Source organism: Mobula birostris, chromosome 26 (assembly GCF_030028105.1).
Source record: "Mobula birostris isolate sMobBir1 chromosome 26, sMobBir1.hap1, whole genome shotgun sequence".
NCBI classification, from domain to species: domain Eukaryota; kingdom Metazoa; phylum Chordata; class Chondrichthyes; order Myliobatiformes; family Myliobatidae; genus Mobula; species Mobula birostris.
This window is the reverse complement of record NC_092395.1, coordinates 29799565-29819051: the sequence shown is the minus strand read 5'-3', so window position 1 is coordinate 29819051 and position 19487 is coordinate 29799565. Positions and strand designations below refer to the sequence as shown.

Here is a 19487-nt window from a genome sequence, read left to right as displayed (position 1 = left end):
TCCGATGCTGGAGCTGAGGGTCATTGGCTGGCAGCTTTTGAAGAGTAAACAATGGTCAGCGCCACGGCTGAGAGGAAGGAGTAGCTCCTTAATGCCCAGTTCAGAGCTGAAAGGCCTTCCTTCTCCCCCTTTTCTAGCGGGCCATCCGGTGAAGTCTCCTAATAATAGTCGTAGAGCACAGAAAAGCCCCTTCGGCCCACAGTCCACACCAACTATCAAGCACCCATTTACCTGGTACGACACTCGTCCTGTTTTATTTCCTGACATTCCAATCACTTGGGCTGGTCGGTTAATTCCTCTTCGTCTTGTTAAGCCCAGTGTAGGCCGCCAAAAGCAGCTCACTAGTCTCCTGTATCCTAAAGCGGTAGAAGGTTGATCAGCCCTGTGGCTTCTGCCTTCCGCCTTCTCCGCACGTCCTCTCGGTAAAGATCCTTCCTCTCCCAGAAATGAGGTGTTTGGAGCTTCTCTCCACGTTTCTGGAGCCACAGGACGGGGTTGCTGGCTCCGTGCCCAATCCTCCTCCATTCACAGCCGGGCTTTACTCGGTTAATCGGTCTGTTTAAATCGCCCCCAGAGTCTGCCACCCGGGATCATTTAAAGTGCCCAATTAACCCGCCAACCCAAATGATTTGGGATGTGAGGGAGACTGGAGCACTTGGAAGAAATTCTGGACCGTCGGCTCCAGTGGTCACCATCAGACCGGGTTTGCTATAGCCGTGAGGCAACACCTACACTCGTTGCAGCACTGACCACCAGTGAGACAAAGTCAGCTACTTTGGAAACAACTATACCAATCAGTCATGTAGTATCATTGAACAGATCCGCAAGTAGAATGTGTTCAGGGACAGCAGTGGAGGTGGGGAGGTGATTCTCCTTGCACCTTACATCTGCTCGGAGAATAAGAGAGGGCGACAGTGAGAGCTTAGAGTTCCAAAGCACTGACCTTAATCAGTGTTGCATTATGTTTAGTGATGTCCGCTCTTCAGCTTCCTCCAAGAGGACCACAGCCTTGTCGTGGTTTGGAGGCTTCCCTGCCTCGAAGACCTGGAGAGCCATGTCGGCTGGAGTCAGGGCTTTATGCTTTGGCTTTTGGTTGGGTCAACCATGTCAAACAGGTCGAAGGTAGGAGTGGACAACTGGACCTTCAGGTTCGGGGGGAATCAGTGCAGGGCTAATAACCTTGACTGGTAAAACAGAACTGTTATGGAAACGGCAATGAAGAAACCTTCTACATCTGAGAGGCCAAGGACAGGCAGAGATGGAGGACTTTCATTGCTGCCTGAAATGCAGTGGCATAATGAGCAATAAGTAAGTTAGTAGCTCTTCAACTTAGCAGCATGGAGGAACAGAGGGATCTTGGGGTCCACATCCATAGAGCCCTCAAAGTTGCCACTCAGGTTTATAGGGTTATTACAAAGGTATATGGCGTGTTGGTCCCTCAACACCACCTCTATAGTCAAGAAAGCATGGTTCTTCCTGAGGAAATTGAGGCAGCGAGGCTCCCAACTCCCCCACCCTCCCCATTCTAACCAACTTTACAGGAGCGGCATTGACAGTGTCCTGACCGGCTACATCACCGTCTGGTATGAGAGTTGCAAAGCATCTGTCTGCAAGACCCTATAAAGGATTGTGAGGACTGCTGGAAGGATCATCGGGGTTTCTCTTCCACCCACTCTCAGGAGCACTACATATGCAAGACCCTTAGCATTGTCAATGATCCCTCCCATTTATTCAACAAACTCTTTGACCCCCTACCATTGGGCTGGAGGCACCACAGCATTATGATAAGGACTATTAGGATGCGGAACAGCGTCTTTTTAAAAAAATATTATTCACTTATCTAGAGATGTTCTTCTCCCAAGCCATGAGACTACTGAGCTCCCTGCCATCACCCAGGTCTCATCATATATGAAGCACCAGAAGTGTTACACCATTTACTTTTTAAACAGCAAATGCATCTTGTTATTTGGTCATTTATTTGAGGTTAACATTACTTTCAGCTGGCTGGTGGTGTAGTGGCATCAACACTGGACTTCGACACAGATGGTCCAGAGTTCGAATCCAGCCGGGTCCCAAACTGGGCAGCAGCAGTATCCGTGCAGAAGAAAAGCCTGGCAATCTACCTCCGTATCTTGCCACGAAAACCCTATAGACAACTACACTATCCATAGGGTCACCTTACTTCATATGTTGTGTGTGATTTATGTGTGTTGTGTTGTGCACTTTGGCCCAGAGCATTGCTCTGCAGGTATATGGTTGGATGACAATACACTTGAACTTGAGGCAGTGTTGCAACTCTAAAAAATCCCTGGTCAGACGACTCTTGGAATATAATGTTCAGTTCTGGTCACCTCATTATTGGAAGAAAGTGTAAGCTTTAGAGAGGGTGCAGAGGAGAGTTATCAGGATGCTGCCTGGATTAGAGAAAATATCTTCTGAGGATAGGTTGAGCTTTTCTCTGGAGCAGAGGATGAGAGGTTACGTGATACAGGTAGGTGTACAAGATGATAAGGGGCATAGATTGAGTGGATAGCCAGAGACATTTTCCCAGGGCGGAAATGGATAATACCAGGGGGCATAATTTAAAAAACAAGAGATAATTTGCAGATGCTGGAAATCCCAGCAACACACAAAATGCTGGAGGAACTCAGCAGGCCGGACAGCATCTATGGAAAAGAGTACAGTCGACATTTCTGGCTGAGACCCATCGGCAGGGCATAATTCTAAGGTGTTTGGAGAGAAGTGCAAGAGGGATGTCAGAGGTAAGCTTTCTTACACAGAGCAATGAGTCCTGCCTGGGGTAGCAGTAGAATCAGATACAGTAGGTACATTTAAGGCTTAGATAGGTACATGAATGATAGAAAAATGGAGGCTATACAGGAGGGAAGGATTAGATTGATTAAAAGGTCAGTACAACATCGTGAGCCAAAGGGCCTGTACTGTGCTGTAATGTTCCATGTTCTAATCTTGCCTGTGGGACAATGCCTTTACCAAGATGGCATCCAACACATCGGCTGTATTATATGAACTCAAGACACCATTTAGGATCTACAGCAGCACCCTTAGTGGCTAAATTGCAGGCCCCACGATTCTTGTGTGTCATAGAAACATAGAAAATAGGTGCAGGAGTAGGCCATTCATGTGTGAACAGGCTCACATCTGACAGTCAAGGTTCCAGATGACTATAGAAATATAATAGTGTGCAGCCTACAAAACCTGAAACACTGCAGACTACTACTTCCCTTGTCCTGACATGCATGATCCTCCCATTCCCCATTTCATCATTACTCAGTCTGGTCGTGGCTGGAAGGAGCACTTGCAGCCTCATGGTGAAGAGTGGTGCATACACGTAAAAACAGGGAACTCAGCCTGTGTTCTTCAGTCAGCTGAAATGTAGTATCAAAACACACTGGTTAACTCCATGAGCCACAGCGCTTAAATTACTCCATCATAACAGTGAATTTTACATCACTGCCCTCTGGAAAAACTATCAGACACACAAGTGTCATGTTTTTATTTAATTTGCAGATTCTATTGTTTGGTATAAAATACAAGCAATTAAAAACTTCCATCATAAAGAAAAATTCAGAATACATACATACATAATACAGTGTCTATTCAAACACCTTGCTGTTTTACTAGTTTTGAGTTTATGTCTGGTACCTTTCTTTTTCAGGAGCATGGTGTGCATTGCTGCATTGCTGTTCACCAGGAGATGCACATGAGGGAGTGACTACTTTCTGATTCCCTGTTCTTTCACTGGGGATATGTCTGGATTCCATCTGGTAGCTGAGACGTGCAAAGGCTTGCAGGCACAAAGCCAATTATAAAAAAAAGTGGTTCAGCTACCTACCAGCCTCAACTTACTCACAAAGTAAAAGAAATGATTAGCAGTTCAATTATGTCCTGCCATTTCTCTGTGAACAGATATTAATCACTACATCATTAACATATTGTAGTGTACCTTGTAGTAGATTACTCCTTATTACCCCCTTAAGATAACCTTTTGAGAAAGAGGGTTACATTAATTGCTTTTTGGTGTTATTGCAATGTAGACAAACACATAGTTAATTTGCGTCAAAGTCTCACAGCATGCCAGTAACAATGCAATTTGCTGCTGACAGTCCTGGCTCGCTGTGGGTTTCAGAGCGAGATATTGAAACTACTTTTCTTCCCCATTACGATCTGTTTCACTCCTCCCATCTCTGCAATGACGTGACACACCCGCAGTACGGCACTAACTCGGTGTTAAGTTTGCAGGGATGGTTAAGCTCAGAACTCCCAAAACAGAGAGGCTAGAATGCTGATGACTGACTGAGATATACCAACCCATGTATGAAGGCTGAGGGCAAGAAATGAGAGGCCAAAGGAGAAAGGCAACAAGTAGGAAGCATAAATCTGCAGTTGGTTGACGTACAAACACAGGGCTGACATGATATTTGACAGCAGTGCATGAGGAAAAGGTGAGGAAGGCTACTCCTTATGGTAGTAATGACACAATTTACCATTCCAGCCTTCATGCAAAGCAGGTGATTACACTCATTCTGTTATTCTGCATAATTTGTTTTTCTTGTGAATATCTTGTACCTAATGCTTAAGATGCTGCTGCAAGAAAGCTTTCCACTGCACACATGTACTTCTATATATGACAATAAACTCGAGCTTGACTGCACTTCAGGCCACAAGTGATCATCGGTTGCCAGAGATGCTACTTCTGCACTGCATGGTAATTGCAGACTTGCTTTAAGGCCTCAGATGACCCAGACTGTCAGAAGGCAGCATTCCCAAGTGTCTATCAGAACAAGCAGCTAAGAATACTAACACCTTGGCAAATACGACACACCGACTGTTGAAAATGCTGACACGCCCTCAGTCGTACTACTATCAAAATCATGAACTGCTTACTACTTTAGTAGTGTTTCTGAAGTTCAATGTTTGTAGATCAGTGCTGTTGCTCTGGTTTCCAATGACGATTTCCTTTGCCTAACTTGTATTGTGTGCAGTTCTAGTCACCTACCTACAGTAAAGATATCAGTAAGATTGAAAGCTTGCAGAGAAAATTTAGAAGGATGTTGCTGGGACTTGAGACCCGAGTTATATGGAAGGGTTAAACAGGCTAGGATTTTATTCCCTATAGCGCAGAATGAGGGGAGATTTGACAGAGCCACTCAAAACAATGAGGGATAATAGGTAGGGTAAATGCAAGCTTTTCCCACTGAGTTGGGTGAGACTAGAACTACAGGTCATGGGTTAAGGGTAAAAGGTGAAATGTTTAAGGGGAGCATGAAGGGGGAACCTCTTCGATCAGAAGGTGGTGAGGGTGCGGAATAAGCTGCCAGTGGAGGTGGTGAATGTGGTTTCGATCTCAACATTTAAGAGATACATGGATGGGGCAGTATGGAGGGTTATGGTCCACGTGCAGATTGATGAGACTAGGCAGAGTAATAGTTCAGCCCTGACTAGATGGGCTGAGGGGCTTATTTCTGTGCTGTAGCCTTCTGTGATTCCACGAGAACGGGAAACATCAGCTGGATGTTCGTACAGCACTGGCTTGCAACAGCTCAACCACCAGGAATAGGGGTAAAGCACAAACTTTTATTCCTCTAAATATTCCTGGATTCTCCTCCTCAGTCTGGTAGAAATCTTTTAAATAACTCGTGCATAGTTTCCATCAGGGAAAAAAAAACATTTTGCCACAAATAGCCCTGAGGATAATGAATTTGCTTTACCCACTTCCACTGTGTTTATTTCCATGCTTGTTGTGGTGGAGTATATGGACAATCTACTGATCAGTCTAACGAAGAGACCGGCTCCTCTGAACACCAACTTATATAAACCGTGGAGGCTGGTGTCAAAAACACATCATGTTCTCAGCATATTTATTTTGACTTTTTATGGTCATCTCCCATCATGTTGCTCCAGAGTGAACAGCTTACCCGCAGTTTGCTTTAACATTTACATCTGCTGACAATCAGCAACAGAGTGGCTTAGCAATTGATCGTACTGTCTATATCATAAACATTTTAGCATTTTTTCCCAAACAGTGCTATCTTTAAAAATGTATATAAAGAAATATTTTTTTTGTAAGAAAACTTCCATGAACAGTGCAGAAATGGAAATGACGAGTAACTCGCGCGGAGAGACTCACGCATCAGGCAGCCGGACTCTGGCGAGTTCACCAATGACCAGAAGCAACATATAAAAATAGAACATGCAGCAACATGCACTTTATGCAGAAGTTATATGTCTTAAAATACACTGATATTTCATAAATCTTGAGTACTGAAGTTGTTCTTTAGCACCATAAATATATTCAGAAATAATTTGTTTACAAGGCTGCCATGTGTAACATGAACAGTTATCAATTGCTCAAAGGCTTGAACACGTCCCAAACAACATACCATCCACAGGGAGCCTACACTTGATGAAGAGGCTGTTCCTCAGTACGGGAGGGGTTCACTTATCATTGGTCCCCAAGCAGGCAGAATGTTGGAGACATTCTCTAATGACTATTTTAACTGGAGGGAAGAGCAAGTTTAGAATCCCCTTTCCTGTCATTCAGTATTCTAATCGCCCTTAGATTTAAATTGGAGATGATGCGAGGTTAGGTAGAGACGCTGCAGATTTATTAGATGTAAGCAGCCGTCTGACTATCTTGTTTAGTTTATCCTGATAGATTAGGAGTAAGAGAGAAAGTGGAGCCAGAGATGAGGAGGTTACGATGAAGACTCGGAGACAGAATCTCTTCTGTTTCTTCAGTAAGTGGAATAAATAAACAGAGCTGCTGGTTATGTTTTAAGATCCTCAAGTGGGAATAATATTGTTCCAGAATAAACCTCTGGTGCAGTTAGTTAATAAACAAGACCCCTGCTAAAAACCCATGAGATTTTAGGCAGAGAAGATGTGCTCTTAGCACATTGACAGACACCCAGTTTGACAGGTGGTTCATGGTTAGAAAAATGAGAAGAACAAATATTTCTTGCTGAATCAATAGCCATATCCTCCTGACTACAGGACTCATGCCAAAGGTAACGCCAAGACAGCAGGTGAGATTGTCAGTTGCCATACAAACAGGGAATACGTCAACCCAGATGGTACAATGGTGAATGGGACACACTGTATCTCTCACGTCTTACAGCAGGCAGCAGCAGATGATAATGTACTACAGATTTATGGTGTATATGCAAGTGAAGACAGCCGTGTGACCTATCAGACTGCACCACCTTTATTTGGATATTAGTTTCCTTGAACAAAAGCAAATATTGGATTAAGATATAAATAGTGAATCTAAGCATTAAATATACAGTGGATTCTGGTTAATTAGGCCATTAGTTAATCGACAGCCACTTATTTGGGACAATTTTTAAAGAACAAAAACTAATCTTTAAAATAGCCGGGATTCCCTGCATTTATTTGGGACACTATGCTGCTTAATTGGGAAAGGAGACTGCTGCCAAACAATTTCTAAGTAGTGACAGCCAAGTACACTTGTGTGGCCATTAGACAGTACACTGTCCTTAAAGAAAAAAAAATTTTAAATAGCATCACTTCCCTGCGCTTGTGTTATGTTTTCCATTTGGGCTGATGGATACCGATTCCAAAAGCAATGATTTTTCATAATTTTGTTTTATTTTGTCTTCTAAAAATTTCAGACCCTGGCCAAGATGCCAGGAAAAGAATCTACACTAACCAAAAGGAAAAAAAAAATTACACTACTGCCTGCACTTGAGCTAGTGACTACACAGGATGCCAAGAAATCTATTGTTGGATTATGACACTACTTCATGCTGGAAGGCAATGAGGGCAGTCCATCATCTGCACTAGGTGTCTGCACTGATTTTGTTCATTTACAGTCAATCAAAAGAACATAGCGGTGTATATGGGATGAATTCCTTCATCGATAACTATTAGGAACTAATACATATTTTTATAGTACTGCAATAGAATTGGTACTGCTCTAACTCAATTTGTATTTCATTTAAATAGTTGATGTGCTACTCAGTTAAATGGTAGTTTGTGTTGCTTTTTAAATACATTTTTTATCTATTTCCATAAAACCGGCTTCCATGAAACTTGGGAGAAACAAGAGGACTATCACTGTATGGCCTAATGAGGCAATCTCTATGCTTCAGGACTATTCCAAATAGACTAACTGGGAGATGTTCAAAGAGGCCCCCACAAACAGAGAAGGGACAGACCTTGAGGAATATGCCTCATCGATAAACCAGCTACATCAGTAAGTTCATAGACGATGTTAGTACTTCAAGAACGGTCAACTGACAGCCCAAGCAGAACTCCTGGCTGCTGTTCAGATGCTGCCTTCAATTCTTTTTACAGAACAGCCAGGGGAAATCTCATCGTAGGCATCAAGAGGGCAGAGACCAACTACGCTCAAAAAAATTCAGGAACACCTACCTAATAATGATCCCCGGCATCTGTGGCTGGCTATCAAGGGCATTACTGACTACACAAGTAAAAACACTAGTGACGCCTCCCTCCCTGACGCTCTAAACAGCTTTTATGCACGCCTCGAGGAATGCAACACAATGCCAGCCATGATAGCTACCCTCCTCCCAAGTGAGCAGCACAATCTGTAACAGCAGCAGACACGAGAACTCTAGAGTCAACCCCCATAAGGCGGCTGGGCCAGCAACATCCCTGGCTGAGTACTCAGGGAGTGTGCACACCAGCTCACTGACATCTTCAGCACTTCACTCATCCAGGCTGCTGTCACCACATCCTTCAAGTGAAATATGAAAGATGGCGGCGCGCATGGACGCAGCAGCCCCTCGGGGAGTGATAAGCGTATCCAGTGTTTGTTCTGTTTGTCCTAGACGCATAACATACAGTCGGAATATGCTCGTTAACATCAGGGCATACTATGTTGGAAAAACTGACGAGTTCCGGTGTGACATGGACAGTTTATGCCGCTACGGACTACTATCCGCTACCAAGCCGGCTGCTTCCCGAGGGAGGAGGAAGTGAAAGCGCTGTGAGAGAAGACAGAGGAGGGGGTAAGAGGGCTGGCATCCAAGCTAGGCTAAAAGCTAACCCCACCAGGCCAGCGGTACCATCCCTCTTGCTCTCAAATGTCCGCTCCATTGACAACAAGCTAGATGAGCTGCGTCTGCTGAGAGAAACACACAAGAAATTTAAAAACTGCTGTGTGTATGTCTTAACGGAAGCCTGGCTCCATGACAACATACCGGACGCGGCGATACAGCTAGAGGGAGTGACATCGTTTCGTGTGGACAGAGAGGCAGCTAGCTCCGGTAAGAGCCGGGGAGGAGGTATGTGTATTTATATTGTAGCGATGTGCTACACACAGAGCTAGAAATAACGACACACAGTCAGTAAGTCGCACTTGAGACTCCTTTCTTCAAACTTCACGGCACTGGCTTTTAAGCAGTTCCCTTCCAGCCCTCTCTGGGCGGAAATGACGTCAGAGGTGCATTACAAAAGTCTCTCCCCCCGCGCAGGCTATTTTGTGAGCCGGTTCGCTTGTGTAGAAAGTGGGTCGCCACAATATAAACAAAGACTGGTGTGTGAACGCTACAGTAGCTGCTCAACACTGCTCACCGCTGGCTGAACTTCTCATTGTGAAATGCCGGCCGTTCTATCTGCCGGGGGAATTCACCATCATGCTTATGGCAGCTCTTTACGTAGCTCCCAGTGCCAATGCTAAGACTAATGGTAACGAAGCACTGGGAGGCCTACATGAAGCCATCAGTGAGCTACTGACTACACATCCTGACAGCTTTGTGGTGATTGCTGGGGACTTTAACCACACAGGCTTAAAGACTGTGTTCCCCAAATTCCTGCAATATGTGGATTTCAAAACCAGGGGAGACGACACACCAGACTTGGTTTATACCGACACACCACAGGCATACAAAGCAGCCTCCCCCCTGTCCCCATCTCGGCCACTCTGACCACATATCTGTCATGCTAACACCAGCATATAAACCACTGCTTAAACGTGTGAGAGCAGAGAAAAGCGAGATAAGGGTCTGGCCAAAAGGAGCAGCCTCAGCATTGCAAGGCTGTTTTGTGCGCACAGACTGGGACATATTCAAAACAGCAACCTCCTATGACGACCATACAGACATTGAGGAGTACGCGGAGGCAGTAATCAGCAACATAGTCAAATGCACGGAGGATGTCACTGTGATGAAAACCTTCACTACACGTGGTTATAAAAAGCCATGGATGACAACAGAGGTGAGTTCACTACTGAAGGCCCGTGACACAGCCAACAGATCAGGGAACAGGAGTGTGCTTCGCTCAGCCAGGTCTGCACTTTCACTAGGGATCAGGAAAGCGAAAAGAGCCTATGTGGGCAAAATACATGGATACTTCTGTGACACGGGTGACACCAGACGGATGTGGCAGGGAATTAAAGCTCTGACAGACTACAAGATCAGGCAGAAAACTGATGACAGTGTCGCCTCTCTTCCAGACAGGCTGAACAATTTCTTTGCACTCTTCGAAGCATCAAACGCTACAGCAAGGGGGAGAGCCAGTCCCTTTTTACCATCTACATTCTACAGAGGCGTGGTTGAGAGTGTGCTGACCTTTTGCATCACAACCTGGTACTCCAGCTGCAGTGCTGTCGACAAAAAAGCCTTGCAGAGGGTGATTAGGGGAGCAGAGAAGGTTATTAGGGTTTCCCTACCTTCTGTCCAAGACCTCTTTCAGAGTCGATGCCTCCAGAAGACACGGTACATCATTAAAGACCCCTCACATCCTCTCCATGAGCTGTTTGTTCTTCTGCCATCAGGCAAACGTTACAGGAGCATCAAAACTAAACCCACAAGGCTACTAAACAGCTTCTTCCCACAGGCAGTCAGACTGCTAAATAGCTGCTCCACCTGACTCTGCTTTGGACACTTAACTTGCGCTGGACACTCATAACTTGATTTTAACTGACATGTGGCTGTTGTGTTTTACTATTTATTGTTATGTTTATTATTTAGTGTTGCGTTTGTTATGTTATGATTGCACTGCTCCTGGGAAACGCTGTCTCATTCTGCCCTGCAGAGCTGATGTACGGTTAGAATGACAATAAAGTTTTTTGAATCTTGAATTTTGAGTCAACTCAGCCACCATCATCCCTGTACCCTACACCTTCAGAACTAAACAACCACCGCCCAGTGGCACTGATGCCAATCATCATGAAGTGCTTTGAACGGCTGATAATGGCACACATCACAAACTCCATTCCCACCAACATAGCATCTGTCACACACCTGGCCCTGACACACCTAGAAAATAAGGATATTAATGTCAGAAAGCAGTTCCTGGATTTCACCTGGGCATTCAACACTATTATCTCAGACCTTGGTGAACAAACTCCTACTCCTTGGTCTAAATATCCCAATTCCTAACCAACAGACCTCAGATAGCCAGGATGCACAACTGCTCCTCCCTTCCCCATCATCCTCAACATAGGTGCCCCCCACCCCCCCAGGGCTATGTGCTGAGCCCGTTGTTGTACACATGTGGCTGCATGACCAAATACACGAGCAATCACACTGTCAAGTTCGCCAATGACAAGGCAGTTGTGGGACTCATCACCAACAATGATGAGACAGCCTACAGAGAAGAGGTGGAAGAGCTTGAGACCTGGTGACAGGCAAATAATCTCTTCCTCAATGTCAACAAGGCAAAGGAGATGGTTATCGACTTCAGGAGAACTCGCACCACTCACACCCCTCTTTTCACTGGCGGTCCAGCAGTGGAAACTGCGAGCAATTTTAAACTCCCGGCAGTGCACATCTTGCACAACTCTCACGCTACCAGGACACATTTTACACAATCAGGAAAGCTCACCAACGCCTCTACTTTCTGAGGAGGCTAAGGAACAGAGCACATCTCATATCATGCCTCAGATGTGCAGCAGAGAGCATCCAAACATGCTGCATCATTCATGGTACGGAAACTGCACTGCAGCGGACAAAAGGACTTTACAATGGGTAGTCAAAGGTGCCTGTTGCATCGGCGGCACCAGCCTACCCAGCATCAAGGGCACACATACTAGAAAGATGCTGGGAAAGGGCCAGTAACATCATGAAGGCTCCCGCTCCGCCCCGACCCTGATCAAAGACTGTTTGTTCCACTCCTATCAGGAAGGAGGCTGTGTAGCAACACCAGGACTACCAGACACTCATAAAGTTACTTACCCCAAACATCAACACTTCCACCTACTAACCCACCCCTCCACACCCCCAACCACCACTACTTTATCATTCCCTGTGCCTGGTATCACTTTATGGACATACCATCAATCCATATATACAAGCTATCTTATGTATTTATATTTATTGTATTTTTAAAATTATTATTGTGTTTTTCTTTTTGCTGCATCCGATCCAGACTAACAATTATTTTGTCCTCCTTTACACTGAAAATGACTTTAAACAATCTTGAGTCTTAAACGTGGCAGCAATTTACTGGGCCAAAATGTAGGTGTCCCAATTAATTAGAATCCACTGTATATGCTCATTCTTAAAATCTTATGACCTGAAGTTTTTCATTTAATTTCTTTCTTGGTTTCTTTACTGACATCCTACTTTATAATACAGCTCTGGACATTAATGGCAGGTAGCATTATATATCCTCAGAGGAGTTAATACTTCCTTTAAAATAAGGCTATGATGATATCCAGAGTGCCTGCATTTAATTCAGGCACAACTTACATTAGCAAATGAGGGGGAAAAAAACAAATGCCACTTTGGGTGATAGCAGTGGTCACTACTTGAACAGTTCAATGTTACTTAGACCAGTCAAAACAAGTTTAGAGAAGCAACACCGCCCTCTGCTGTTCACCAACAAGAATAGCAAACAAAAAATTCCAATTAACAAATCCTCATCCTCCTTCAAAGAGGTTAAAATAAAGCTGCACTGTTATTCCACAGGCAGATATAGACTGATAGAAATCACAGAACATTTATGATGCAAGGGGAGGCATTTGTATCCTTGCCAGTCCAAAAAAAAATCATCCAACCTAATCTCACAATCCAACATTCCTTCTACTAGTCTGCAGGTCACAGTTATTCTGGTACACACTCGGACACTTTTTAAAACGTGAACAGAATTTCAGCACTCCACCCCGCACACCCCCCCACCACCCAACTTTTCGGAGGACGTTTCAGAACCCTGCAGTTCTCTTTACTGAAAAGTGCTAACCTCCAATTCCAACTTTTCCTCTAATCCTTCCACCAATTATCTGAATCTAACCCCTGATTTCTAGCCCATTCGCTCCAATTTTCCAACTTATTCTTTCAAGGCTCTTCATGATTTGGTACACGTCGATTAAGACCATCTATTCTTCTTCTTGTCCAAGTATTCCCCAGCATATTTCAACTTTCTTCAAAACTATTTTGTTCCAGCACTGGAAACATCATCGTACATCTGCACTGCACCCTCTCCACTACCATATATTCTGTAACATCCTGACCAGAAGTGTGTGCTTTACCCAACTTGTGGCCTAACAAACATAAGCTACAAGCTTTTCTTCAGAATCCTGACTATGGACGATTATTCAGTGCTTCCGTTAATTAAGGACAGCATCACATACTTTTTTTTAAAACCATGTACTTGTCCTACTACCTTTAACGATATAAGGATGCACATTCCAGGAATCTTTTCCCTCCACACTAAGCAAATGTATTCTTCTATTTATGGTGTATTCTCTTGCCTTGTTGCTCCTCCCTCCACTTCTTGACCACACCAATTATATTTGCCTAAAGTCAGATGGTTTCCTCCTCATTCACGTTATCTGAATAAAAATCTTTTAAGGATGGGCTGAAGTACAACAGAGGAAAAAGCTGCCAGGAAGGAGGAAATGAGCAGTTTCCGTGATGGGGAAGTTCATTGCTGATTAATCAGGACATTAAGAGATCACACAAAGTGAATTGGGTATCGAAGTGAAGGACCGTGCCCAATGGCAATGGAGCAATTTAAAACCAGAGGTCAACGATGCTCGCTTCAATCGGTCTGGTATTCAGTTGAAGGAGTCATGATCAAGCTGTGACTTCAGTGAGTCATGCATTTTGATAGCATGGAGATAATTACACAGTACAACAACTGGTGATCCCAGTCATCCGGTGTATAAATGAACACCATAACCCAGTTAGACCCCGATCCCATTCATTCTCTTATTGGTGCATGTCTTCTCTTTCAAGTATTTATTCATTTTCCTACTGAAAGATGCATCTGAATCTGTATCCACTACACACTCAGCACCTTCTCTGCCAATGGCTCTAAACCCATAACCTTTGCTTATTGGTGCTTCAGCCACTGGAAACAGCTTCTCTTCACTTATGTCTCAAGTCTTAAAAGGTTTTAAGCATTTTATCATTTATCCTTCTAGCTACCTTTGCTATTAGCTTCTACAGTCCACTCACATCATTACAACCCCTCATTTCTGCACCTTCCGAATAAATCTCCCTGGGCCCCCTCCAAAACATTCCCATTCTTCCTACAGTGTGGTGCCCAGAACTGGATACCTTACAGCCCACTTAGAGGGTCCTTTCATTAAAAAGAATTAGCACGTTTTCCTGGCTGTGGTTCTCCAAACTTGTAATTAAAACCCAGCCCATTTTATTCACTGCTTTGTGAACCAGTCAAATCATAGTTAAAGATGTGTGCACCAGAAACCCAGGTCTGCCCCCTCCTGTACATTCAGAGATACGGAAACGGGCCCATCAATCTACCAAGTCTGGGCTAGCCATCAACCAACTCATCTATACCAATCCTACACTAACTCCATTTTATTCTCCTCATGTTTTCATCAACTCCTCCCACCCTTCTTAAAATCATATCATTTACTATGTATCCTTGGTACCAAAATAGCAACAGTTTTAGGATAATCTTGTCTGAGAGCAGGATAAAACAGGACATGAAGGGAAGACTTCAAGAAGGGGACAATAATAAAGGCAATTCTAGGAGATACTCCAGCCATGCTTAGATCAATGGGCAGTGGGTCATAAAAGTAGTGGATTCAGGGAGCTGGAATTAGAATATCCAGCTCTACGTTTCACACTGCTGAGAGGCAACAGAGAACAAGGCAGCCAGGAAAGTAGGGTATCTGAGACAGCGGTGAAGACCTGCTCCATAGCTCAGAGACAAGTAATGGCGACAAGTTTGCCAAAGCTTTGGAGAACTTTGGTACAATTTAAAGTCTGCAGTGACAGGAAGAATGGTGAAAATCTAAAAGATGCCATGGTCTCAGATGATGGTACCACAGTAGGTGATCGAAAGATAGCTCTCTTGCACCACAGGTAACATTGACACTTGATAGTGAGGAAGTCACATTTCACCATCTAAGAAGAGGTCAAAGAAACCTACAGTCAGCAGTAACCCTGACTGGAAAGATGGTGAATTTGTAAGGAGAACTTAATGGAAAGTTCTCAAGCAAAAGAAAGCAGTAAGTTCAGGAGAGTTGAAAGACAACAGACTTGAATTTAAGATAGCAAACTTGAACAAATGCAATGGAAGATGGTGGAACAAGAATCCAAGACGAGGACAAGGACCTGGGATCCACCCAAGTGGAAACAGAAGAGGTTCAGCATTGAACTGGCAACATAGAATAATAGCTTCCAAACCATAATTCATTCTGTAAGTTAAGGGAGGTCCAAACCAAAAATCATCTTTGGGTAATCTCCTCTTCCCATTTCAAATAAAAGTGATTAAAAAGTAGTTAATCTGAGACTAGGGCTGGCAATTAATCAGTATTTGCTCTACATCATCTCCATGGTTTACATTTTTTGTCAAGATATTTAACCAGATTCTGCTGACTGTTTAGGTAAATACCAACTCTTCCAACATTTGAAACTTTTAAACTAAGTTTTCCTAGAACGTTGTTGGTAGCCAGGTAAACTTCCCGTATTTTTTAAAAAGATAAAGATCAGCTTTGTTCGTCACATGTACAGTACATCAAAACGTAATATAGTGAAATGTGTTGTTTGAATTAAATCAATCGCCAAGGACTGTGCTGGGAAGCTGCAAGTGTCACCGTGCTTCTGGCATCAACATGGGATGCTCGTAACTCACTAATCCTGATCATACGTCTTTGGACTGTGAGGGGAGACCAGAGTACCCAGGGGAAACCCATGCAGTCATGGGGAGAACGTACAAACTCCTTACAGGGGAAACCCATACAGTCACGGGGAGAACATACAATCTCCTTACAGGCAGCAATGGGTATTGAACCCCTATCGGTGACCACAGGTGCTGCGAAGCACGCGCCACCCGCACAATTGTATTTCTTCCACAGAATGGGAGCCCCTCAGTGAGGAATTGGTGGAGTCATTCTGAGGGGAGTCCACAAGGCCACTCTTACCTCCTACCAACTTGCATTTCAAGGTTTAATGCAAAAAGGAATTAACTTAGTTTAACCAGCCTACTTTGTTTTCTACTTTAAGAAGAGCCTTAAGAATAAAATGGTTTTAAAAAAAAAAGAAAATCAACTATTCAGTTAAGAGAACACATTGTCAGTGAAGTATTCCAATCACTAACTTTCAGAGCTGGGTAAAGAGACTCGGTGAATGATTGTTGCTGAAATGTGCATATTAGGTTTAGTTTGCTGCCCAATACACTGTAAAATGAAATTATTCCAGCATCAAAGTCTACAAAGACTCCCACTTTAGAGAATATTGGAACAGTCAGATCTGTAACATTATCATTGTGTAGGGCTACAACTGAACATGATCCTGATAGGTAGTTCCAAAAACTACTGCTGCTTCCTGAGCCCACACTCCAGGACTTACTGTTCTCTCCCAGCACACACTCCTTATCCCTCCCCTTTCGCCTTATGCTGCCGTAACAGACCCCAACAGCCCATCTGCCGTGAACTCCTGCAATCTCCACCTCCCAGTAAGAGCGACCGCCGTTGATTTCCTCGGAGCAGAGTACCTGCCCCCAGCAGTCAAATCTTTTCCGAGAGGACGGGTAGGGCTGTCTGCACCGGGAGCCAGAAGCCACTCGTTTATTATCTGACAGAAGGACACTGCGATGAGCGGTCTCCATATCTAGGGTCGGTGTCTGTCCGTCTGCAAATAAAGCACCACCTGAGTAAATCATCCACCTGTGAAAAACACCTCTCATCACATCGTAACAGTGCAGAAACTTGCCTTATATTAGATTAGATTAGATTAGGAGGACACGCAGTCCTCTTTTATTGTCATTTAGTAATGCATGCATTAAGAAATGATACAATATATATAATGTTCAAATCAATGCTGCTGATTTATTTAAATACAGTGGTTATTTGACTATGCTTGACCATTCTGGCCTAAAAGTTCTACCACATTAGCACAATGCTTATTGTGCATCTTTGACAAATACTACAAAACTGCTTCCGGGTCTTCTGCATGCTAGATGCTGAACGTGGCCGAGCAGCTTAACGAGGAAGGGGGTGTATGCATACACTCTGGAGTGAAATTCACTTGCACATGCATGGCTGATGTATGATACCAGCCATACAATATTGTCCCACCAATGTGGGGTACTCTGACTCTCCCCTGTCCACAGTGAACCGAGTTTCCTTTCGCCATCACTGCAACAGCCAAAATAGCAAGGCCTGAGTATGCACCGAACGTGCAGGCCCAGATCATCTGCACATAACATCTTTGATCTCATTGAAATACAACACACAGCAGCAAATCCTTGCCACAAACCCCACACAGAGAGCACCAAGGTCAGGATTGAACTTAACTCTCAGATGCTATGAGGTAGTGGCACTACTAAAAGCACCACCACGTAGTTGCCAGAGACAGGGGGAACAATTAATTCACCCTGCCTGTACCACAAGGGCGACCTCTCAGGCAGGGGCCTGCCTCACAACCACAGCAGAACTTGCTTGCTCTAGGGGCAGAGAACTGGGCAGGACTGAAATACATGTCAGTGTTTAAACTGTCCTGGATTTTTTTTTTTTTTGGCACAGAGGACTAAATAAAAGAGGACGCAGTAACTTTCCTGGAGCACAGTTCTAACCAATTCCAGTTTTATTGCAAAACCTTACAAACCACAGAACAAGCAGTGTTGTACTTACACACAGTTGCCATTACGTCTCGATCTCTCTCGAGCCGGGATACTAGTTCATACTGCTTCTGTATCCAGTTTACCTTATCTGCTGTGATTTTACTGACATCAGGGGGTGGAGGCTGTGGTCCTAGTGGTTCAGATGCCTCTTTTATCCTACAAAACATTGCAGAGGATTTACTAAAATATTTTGGGTGTACTGTAGAATTAAGTGAAACCTATTTATTGAGTAAATAATGAAGATCTCATCACAAAATTCAACTATAAAACTGTTGGGCTAGAACTAGGAACTTTAAATTACGTGGTGTTATTATTTCGGAGGACCTGTCCAGGACCCAGCACATAAATGCAATTATGAAGAAAGCACAACAGCACCTCCACTTCCTTAGGAGTTTACAGAGATTTGGCTTGACATCTAAAACTCTGACAAACTTCTGTAGGTGTGTGGTGGAGAGTAAATTGACTGGCTGCATCACACAGCCTGGTGTGGAAGCACCAATATCTTTGAACAGAAAATCCTCCAAAAAAGTCATGGATATGGCCCAGTACATCACGGGTAAAGCCCTCTCCACCACTGAGCACATCCACATGAAATGCTGTCGCAGGAAAGCAGCACCCATTATCAGGGACCCCCACCACCCAGGACATGCTCTCTCCTCGCTGCTGCCATCAGGCAGAAGGTACAGGAGCCTCAGGACTCGCACCACCGGGTTCAGGAGCAGATATTACCCCACAACCATCAGGCTCTTAAAACAAAAAGGATAGTTTTACTTAACTTCACTTGCCCCATCACTGAAGTGTTCTCACAACCAATGGATTCACTTCCAAGGACACTTTGTCTCATGTCCTTGATATTTATTGTTTGTTTATTTATTTATTTATTATTCTTATTGCTTCCTTTTGTATTTGCAGTTTGCTGTCTTCTGCACGCTGGTTGAACACCCTAGTTGGAGGGTTTTTCATTTGATTCAGTTATGGTTATTATTCTATAGATTTATTGAGTACGCCCACAAGAAAATGAATCTCAGGGTTGTATATGGTAACATATATGTACCTTGATAATAAAATTTACATTGAACTTCGAATGGTTGTTTTTTGGACTGAAGGGAGGTTCTACAGCGATCAGTACGGGGCCACTGTCCTTCCTATCTATATAAATCAGCAGCACTAGGGGTTACAAGCCATAATTTGATTTGCGGACTGCAAAAAGGAAAGTAATAAACTGCAACAGGACAGAAACAGCGGAGCAGGCAGCCGAAGTTTAACGCAGAGAAATGGGAATGATAAGAGTTTGCTAGGAAGGATGAGAAGAGGAGGTATAAAGGGTACTGTCCTTAAAGGGGCACAGAAGCAGAGGGAGCTGGGAGTGGACGTGTACGCACGAAACAGGGAATGGGCAGGATGAGACAAAATATACACAATTCTAGATTTAACTAATCGAG

General features: G+C 43.9%; 1 protein-coding gene across 1 annotated transcript in view; it reads right to left on the bottom strand.

The window, feature by feature from the left end:
* Nucleotides 1-3505: 3505 nt before the first annotated feature.
* LOC140188394 (E3 ubiquitin/ISG15 ligase TRIM25-like) overlaps nt 3506-19487 on the bottom strand; it is a 29223-nt gene continuing 13241 nt past the window's right edge. Inside the window, exons 5-6 of the mRNA XM_072244625.1 lie at nt 18056-18201; nt 3506-17054 (exon numbers count right to left, since the gene is read on the bottom strand). Of these exons, the coding sequence (XP_072100726.1) occupies nt 16477-17054; nt 18056-18201 (724 nt within the window). The 3' untranslated portion in view covers nt 3506-16476. The remainder of the gene's footprint in view (nt 17055-18055; nt 18202-19487) is intronic.